The 8,012-nt window shown below is 46.8% G+C and overlaps 1 protein-coding gene across 4 annotated transcripts in view; it reads left to right on the plus strand.

Annotated features, from left to right (window-relative positions):
* The first annotated feature begins 1,540 nt into the window (after positions 1-1,540).
* Positions 1,541-8,012, plus strand: part of HNRNPD (heterogeneous nuclear ribonucleoprotein D) — a 9,322-nt gene continuing 2,850 nt past the window's right edge. For 3 of the 4 annotated variants that reach the window (XR_013182004.1, XM_054632679.2, XM_054632680.2), the window contains exons 1-4: positions 1,548-1,899; positions 5,250-5,418; positions 6,187-6,348; positions 7,089-7,220. Coding sequence is in view for 3 of the 4 variants with exons in the window: in XM_054632679.2 (XP_054488654.2) it covers positions 1,709-1,899; positions 5,250-5,418; positions 6,187-6,348; positions 7,089-7,220 (654 nt within the window). In the remaining variant the exon portion in view is untranslated. Of the gene's footprint in view, positions 1,900-5,249; positions 5,419-6,186; positions 6,349-7,088; positions 7,221-8,012 lie in introns of all 4 variants that reach the window. The other variant, XM_077177022.1, reaches the window with a different exon arrangement.

Here is an 8,012-nt window from a genome sequence, read left to right on the forward strand (position 1 = left end):
GTGTGGAGTCTTGCTGTCACCTTAAAGTGGTGTAACTATAGTTTTACTTGGTTAGAAGGCCAGATCTCTCGGGAGATCAAGGTTACTGTGAGAACAGGTCTATACACCCCCTTCTTCCTCCTGATCTGTCCTGAGAGCACCAGAGTGCTTGGAATTAGCCTCACTGTGGAAGATGGCAGAGTCATGCCCTGCCCTCTGCAGCAGCGAGGAGAGAGTGGTCTCTGGCACAATGCTGCCAGTTTTGTACATCTCAGGAGGAATCTAGAACTGTAGCAGCACCTTTTCAATGCTGATTGCACTGCTTTAGGAGTTGGAGCTTTTCAAGGCTTCTCAAGCACTTAAAACCTCAAGTATTTTAGAATGTAGCTTAGTTACTTTCCCACACCACTTCTATTCCAATTCCAAGCAGGAGATTACAAGTTCTTGATCAACTATTTTCTGTACAAGTTTAGGTGCTATACTGGACTCTTCTCACCTTCAGAAAACAAGTTTCCCATCTAGTGCACACTAGCAAGCAACAACTAAAAGCCTGAGTGCTGGAGAAGGATCACCACATTAAACCAGCACATTTCTGGATTAGAGTGGTTGGGATGGGTAAAGGAGCATGTTTTGTCTGAGGCAAAAGGATTGCAGCAGTCTGCCAGAAGATTTGATGTTTCTCAGCACAAATACCTAGTCAAGCATCAAAATAAACTTTGTGTGTTAGAACTCACTGATGTCATTGGCTACAAATTGAAGAATCAGCAAGAAGCCACAGCAGTGTGTGAGTTCATACACTGCATTTGTGAGTGCAGCTGGATCCAGCACTGCTCTCCACAGCAGCTGAGGGGCTGAGGGAGACTTGTGCCACAAGAGCATGGCTTCATTGCTCCAGTGGTTTTTCAATACACAAAACCCCGCAAAGAGGCAAGTTTTACTCGAATCTGTGATCCTCCCACTCAGCGCTAGCAAAGTGCAGCTGGAATACCGTGCGCAGGTCTGTGCTCCTCAGCACCAGAAAGGCCAGGGGCTCCTGCAGAGGGTCCAGTGAAGGGCCACAAAGGTGATGGGGGCTGGAGCTTCTCTCATGAGGAGAGACCGTGGGAGCTGGGCCTGTTTGGTCTGGAGAAGGCTGAAGGGGATCTCACCATGCACATCAATATCTCAAAGGCAGGTGCCAAGAGGATGGTGCCAGACGCTTTTCAGTGCTGCCCAGTGACAGGACAAGAAGCAATGATCACAAACTAAAACACAAGTTCCACTTCACCACGAAGAAGGACTTCTTATGTGGAGGGTGGCAGACCACTGGAATAGCTGCCCAAGCAGGTTGTCTCCCTCTCTGAAGCTATTCCAAACCCACCCCAACCAGTTCCTGTGGCCCTGCCTTGGGCGGGGGGGTTGAACTGTATAATCTCCAGAGGCCCAGCCCAGCCCTATCGATTCCGTGAGTGTCCGTGCCGGCCCCCGAGGCTCCGGCTGCTCCCGGGGCTGCGCCGAGCTCCCCCCGCGCTCCCTCACGGCTCCCGGGGGCGGTGTCACGTGTCCGCCCGCCGCGCTCCTTCCGGCCGCCATTTTAGGTTGGGTCGGTGGCGGCGCCATTAAAAACAGGGAGCGAGAGGAGGAGGGCTCGGCGGGATCGGCGCGCTCGGCCGGGGCCGCCAGCGGGGCCGGGGCCTCGGCGGGGAGGCGGCGGCACCGGGGGTGGCCGGTGCGGGGCGGCGGCGGCGCCATGTCGGATCAGCAGTTCGCTCTGGACTCGGCGGCGGTAGCGGCTGGCGCCGGGGGCAGCGCGGCGGAGCCGGCGGAGCAGCCTGAGGGGCAGGCGGGGGCGGGGAGCACCGATGGGGGAGGCGGCGGCGGCGGCGGGGTCGAGTCAGAGGGAGCCAAGATCGACGCCAGCAAGAACGAGGAGGACGAGGGGTGAGCGGCGGGGGCGGGTTGTGTGTCCCGGGCGGGGCGCGGCGCCCCCGGCCCCGTTCGCTGCCCTGTTTGTTTACTTGGCGCCTCGGCGACGTCACGGGCCGAGCGGCGGGGGCGGCGTCAGGTCCCGCGATGTGCAAATGGTGCGATGTGCCTCAAACTGCAGGCCCCTTTTACTTGTTTTTCTTTTTAACGATGCCTTTTCTAGGAGTTAAAGTGCGGTGCGTGCGTGAGGACAGTAACTCGGTGTAGCCGAATGCTCTGGTTGCAGTTGCACTATTGCTCTGTGCTGCAAACATTACTGTGTGTTAGCCGAGTGCCAGAGGCGTCAGCTACCGGGACTTCTTCCCAGCCTAAAACATGCCTCTGCTTCTCCGGAACTTGTTGTCGGGAGGATTATGTTAGGTGGTGTCCAAACTTGAGAAGTAGGAGTTGAAAAGGCAGGAAGCTGAGCCGGGGGAGGTTCAGGTTATGCATCAGGAAAAGGTTTTTCACCTAGAGGGTGGTTGGGCAATAGAACAGGGAAGTGGTTACAGCACCAAGTCTGACAGAGTCCCAGAAGCACTTGGAAAATGTTCTCGGGCACATGGTGTGACTCTTGGGGTGTCCTATGCAGAGCTGGGAGTTGGATTTGATGATTCTCATAGGTCCCTTCCAACTCAGCATGTTCTATTACTCTGTTTTATGGCGAGTAAATACAGCTTTTAATCTCTATATGCCTGGGGCAGTGTCCCTTTGTATTGCCGGTGAAATTTGTGTGTAATAAATCCAGCGACAGGACAGGCTGTTGCACTCTGCTGTCTCCTGTCGGGCCGTGAAACTCGAGCTGCAGGTCTGTTTTTGGTCAAGGCAGAAAATAACCTGGATAAAGGAGTGCTAACTACTGAGTCCTGCAGATTCCTGCTGCAAAACCTTCCTGAGTGTCTTCCTCCTTCAGTAATAACTTGGGATGTTGCTGAGAGAGATGTTAATAATCTGGAATAATGCAGAGAGAGAGAGAGAGCAGGAACCATTTTTTGAGTATTTTGCTGGCATTAGCAGAAATTAAAATGGTTTTGTTACTTTTCAGCTGTTCTTAACAGCTGTAAATGCCTTTGGCGTTTGCATGTTTGTTTTACTTATTACCCTTGAATACACACCAATTAAAGGGTTTTCATGTGCAAACTCAGGTTCCTTTGAGGCAAGAGAGCTTAGAAAAAGTGGTCTCTAAGCCGCGCGGTGATACTGGGCAGTGATTACATTTATCGCACATTGACTCGCAGTCTGGTTCGGTCTTTTTGAACCATCAGCTCTTCATGCTGTACAGGAAACAAAGTTTTTTTGACAACACTTCTGGTAGTAAAGGGAAAAAAGCCGATCTGTGATACCTTGTTTAGCTAAGGTTTGAAAGCTTTCCCAGTGCACTTCTGGTAACTTATTTTGGGAAGCTGTGTGTGCTGATGTGGCTTAGACCAGCCATAGTGTGGGCTAGGAAACGTGTGTATTTTTACAAGCTTTTGGCAGCGCTGTGCCACTGCTCCTGAATTGCTGTGCTCATGTTTGGGGTGTGTAGCCCTGACCTGAGCTCAGTGTCCCTTGGAGCAGTAGTGGATGTAGGGGCAGACTGAAGCAGCTGTGGTTTGCTGCTCTGTGACTGGGCTCAAAGGTGCAGTTCCTGCTTGGAGAGATGAAAAACCTTCCGAGGCTCTTGGTTTCAAGCTCGTGGTTCTTGGTCTGCCTGTCCTTAGGAATACAAAGTGGGGTCTGTATGTTAACATGGAGGCAGGTGGTTTGTGTAGCAAGTGTCAGTTCAGCAGTAGCTGCTAGGGCATCACTATCCACAGTGTGTCAGAAACACGATGCTGCATCCTGTGTGTCCTCAGTTTGGCTGCTTGAAAAGCCCTCCACAGAACAGCAGACAAGCTAAGGACCTTAATGATGGGTGAGCAAAGGGCAGAAAGCTCCTTTGATTCACTGCCTGTACTGGGGTGAGGCTGCTGGTTTACCGGGGTGGGCCCTTCATTCCATGAGGACAGTAAGAAGTCACAGCTGATAGAAGGGGCTGTTGGTACTTCGTTGAAGAGAGATCTGGAATGAATTGGAAAAGCAGATAAAGGGATGGAGAATTGGTGCTCCTTCTTTACAGAATTGGAGACTTGCTATAAAAACATCTGAAGCTCCTGAACCCCTCATCTGTATGGATTTTGTCAGAAACTGAATGCTCTTGTTAATTCTGTGAGAGCACAGCTAAGTCAGCAGAGGTAGTTCAAAGGAGCAGCTTTTGATTCAAGAGAGTTTGAGTTGTGGAGGTGCAATGCTCTTTTACACGATTGGCAGCAATGTTTGTGCGTGGGAAGTGGGAGGGTTGGAAACATGATACAGTGGTTTTTCAGGTTTTCTGATAACTGTGTCTGATTGTGAAATAAGGTGGGACAGTGAAAACGGGCAAAGCTTTGTAGAAAGTGCTTTTATAGATCATAATGGATCATATTTTTTGGTTAGAGCTCACAGTAAAATCTTCTTTATCAGTATTAGAAGAGATCATCTCAAATCAAATCCTCTTTTGAATGGGTTCCTAAGCCCTATGCCTAATAACCTGGAATGTTTCATTTGTGTGTATACTGGCTTGATTTTTCATCTTTTAAAATTTTGGGGTTTTATGCCTTACTAACATCCTGGGATGGTCATGATTTGATTCTAAGCTTCCAGTGTGCTTTTGAAAATACAGGTTATGAATTATGTGCTGTACACATCTGCCCAGCAGCACTGGTGCTGTAGAAATACTGGAGAGATATTCTCTTAATGGTAATGGATTATGCCAGGTGTTTATATAAAGTTCTTGTGAGAAAAGAGAACTTCTGACCATCCAATACTTTGCTTTTTCATAACTGCTTTCTGGGGAAGGGAACTTGACTAAACTTCATTTTAGTTTATTAATTTGGGCATATGTCCAGTCCAGACTGGTAGATAAATGCTTCTGTTTTAACCACACTTCCTTACAAATCTAATCTGCCTGCGTGTGTTTCAGTTGTGTGGAGGCTCCACAGATAACTGGATGGAATTAAACACGTGATGGGGATGTAAAGAAGTAGTAAAATATCTTTTTGTCACTACTGCTGGTAGTTTCTTGGGACAGCAGAGTAAGCAGCTGCAGGAGAAGACAGTGCAAGATGTTTGTGTATGTGAAAGTCTTTATCTGTCCTGGCCAGACTCACTTGAGCAAGTTGTCAAAAAGTGCAGGCCCATGTGTGTAGTGACATGACTGATAAAATCTGGCCAGTTCCATGCATTAGGGTATTGAGCTCATAAAGCTTGGCAGTGCAGGATTTTGGGTAACACACATTTACAGATTGACCAACTTGTCTTAACAGGAAAATGTTCATTGGTGGCCTTAGTTGGGACACCACGAAGAAGGATCTGAAGGACTACTTCTCCAAGTTTGGTGAAGTTGTGGACTGCACTCTGAAGTTGGACCCCATCACCGGCAGATCGAGAGGCTTTGGCTTTGTGCTCTTCAAAGAGTCAGAGAGTGTGGATAAGGTAGGATTAAAGTAATGAAACATGTTCAAATTCAGGTATCAGAGATAAAGCACTCACTAGGATGACTGTAGGCGTTGTTCTTACATCTTCTGGTAAAGATGATTCAGGGGTGCAGCATGTTTCATGTGCTTGTGAAAATGCTTTCTTTTATGAACCATCTTACTCGTGATGCTGTGTCCGGGACCAGCAGTGATTCCTGAGCTGTGGATTTGGGCACTTACAGGTTCTGCAAGCCATTGGACTTGGGTGCTTGAAAAATAGAGTGTATAAATGTCTGCTGCTTGCTGCTGTGAAAGCAGCATTTGCAAAGAACTTCTGGTCCTGCAGAGCTGTACTACAGCTCTGGTAAAATCCAGAGCTGTACCGTGAATCCCTAGAGTATGACCAATAGCTTTGATACATTTAAGCTCTATCCAAGCAAAAATTAGTTGTTAACTTTTCTAAAATGCTGTGGATACAGCACACAGAAATATTTTCACCTTCATGACTTTTGTGATATCTAAAGTACAGATTTTTTACTTCATAAGGTTTGAGGATGAGAAGAGTACTTTTTGAGAGGTGTTACACTCTTGCTTCTGCTGGGTAATAAGTGGTTCCAGTTGTCAGAACTGTCAGTGGATAGTGATCAAAAATCACAGAACTTTGTTTTTGTGCAACAACTTCTTGGTGTGATCCAAGTATTGAAATTGAATCAATTTTTGCCTTACTCAAAATATCAGTGAAACATTTAGCTTGAACTGTGTAAAACTGTGTTTTAATTATCCTCAGGTCATGGACCAGAAAGAACACAAGCTGAATGGAAAGGTCATTGATCCAAAAAGAGCTAAAGCCATGAAAACAAAAGAACCTGTTAAAAAGATTTTTGTTGGGGGCTTATCTCCAGACACACCTGAGGAGAAAATACGGGAATACTTTGGGGCTTTTGGTGAGGTATGTGGTGAAACAAACTGCTTTTATTTGTGGAACCTGTTCTGTCTTCACAAATGTATTAATAGAAAGCATCCCCCACGTGCAGCCTGCATGGATGCTAATGTAAATCTAATGTAAGCTTTATGGCCATTGTAGTTCATGTGTGTTAGTGGTCAGAATGTTGATGTTCAGTTACAGGCTCTGAGTAGAGCAGCCTGGTTTGAGGGAAGGGGGAGCTGGGATAAGTCAGAGAGGGAGGCAGTGTTTTGAGCAGGGTGCTTTGGTCAGTGAGATGCTCTTCAGCCACCCCAGCTCATCTCCTATAGCACAGGTTGAGATAGTTTTGCCTAAATTCTGTACAACTGTGTAGTCTCTGTCCCCAGTTTTGGTGGTGCAGACGAGCTAAGTATCACTGAAGTTTTTAAAAGCTGGTCTTGTATGAGTTTGCTACAGCTGCTGTTCCCCTATTGGTTATCAGATGGTGCCAGCTTCAGTTCATAACTGTTCAGGCAGTTTGGTTGCTAAATATGTGCCCTCTTCCAAACTTACAGACAGTTTACTCTGGACTAAAGACTTTAACTACTGTTTGCCTAGGAAGTCCCATGTGCTCTAGGTACAGAGAACTTTGGCTCTGTATTTGTAGTCAGACCACATTGTCATATTCAAATCTAAATAATTTCAGTAACAGGTATGACCTGTTAGAGGGATTTTGCAGTGACATGAATGGCAGGATAAAAGGTAAAATCACTGTCTTCCACCAGGTCGAATCCATAGAGCTCCCCATGGACAACAAAACTAACAAGAGACGTGGATTTTGCTTCATTACTTTCAAGGAGGAGGAACCAGTGAAGAAAATAATGGAAAAGAAATACCATAATGTTGGGCTTAGTAAAGTAGGTGGATTTTTTTTTTCCTAGACAAACTGAACTGTGACAATAGAGGGAATTACATTACCAGTTGGATCTGTTTGGGGGTAATAGTCTGCCAATACCTGTAAGCATTATTTTTCACATGTAGGCATTGGGCCTGTGAAGTATTTATGTATGTGACTGTTACCTTAATTTCTGAGCTGAGAGGGTTGCAGGTGAGGTTTTGTACTGCACCCCCATGGGGAGAGGGCTGGGCCCCAGCACACTTTCCATGGTGCAGCTCCCACATTCTCCAGCAGCGTGGGCAGAGTGCTGTGTCACTGATCTGCTCAAGCAGGCAGCACCAGGTTACCTGGTAGTTGGATCTTTGTGTGTGTGTGTGTTTGTTGTTAACAGCAAATGTCAGTTTGTCTTAGAGAGCTTCCAAAACTGAAATGAAATGGGAAGTTAGGCTTCCCTGTTAGAAGCTGCATTCTTTTCAGAAACCTGGTTGAATTTCAACCTGGTAGCATATACTCAAATTGTAGCTGGACTGGTACTTGTACAAATATGTGGTGGAAGCTTCAGAGCAGAGTTGAGTTGAGTTTAGCACGTTGGCCAAACTCAGGTTTGGTTTCACTTTTCCCAAATGAATAGGCCTCAGAAGTTTAGTTCAAAGGGAAAACAGAAAGGCATACAAAGAAACAAACATTCTTTTCAGAATGAGTTCTGCTGTGTCTCACAACTGTTCTCAAGTTAGACAGTGTAAGCTATCAATTTTTTTTTCAGGGAGGGCACCAGGGTGACCAATTTTCTGCTTAGTGTTCCATAAGTTTA

Source organism: Agelaius phoeniceus, chromosome 4 (assembly GCF_051311805.1).
Source record: "Agelaius phoeniceus isolate bAgePho1 chromosome 4, bAgePho1.hap1, whole genome shotgun sequence".
Taxonomy (NCBI): domain Eukaryota; kingdom Metazoa; phylum Chordata; class Aves; order Passeriformes; family Icteridae; genus Agelaius; species Agelaius phoeniceus.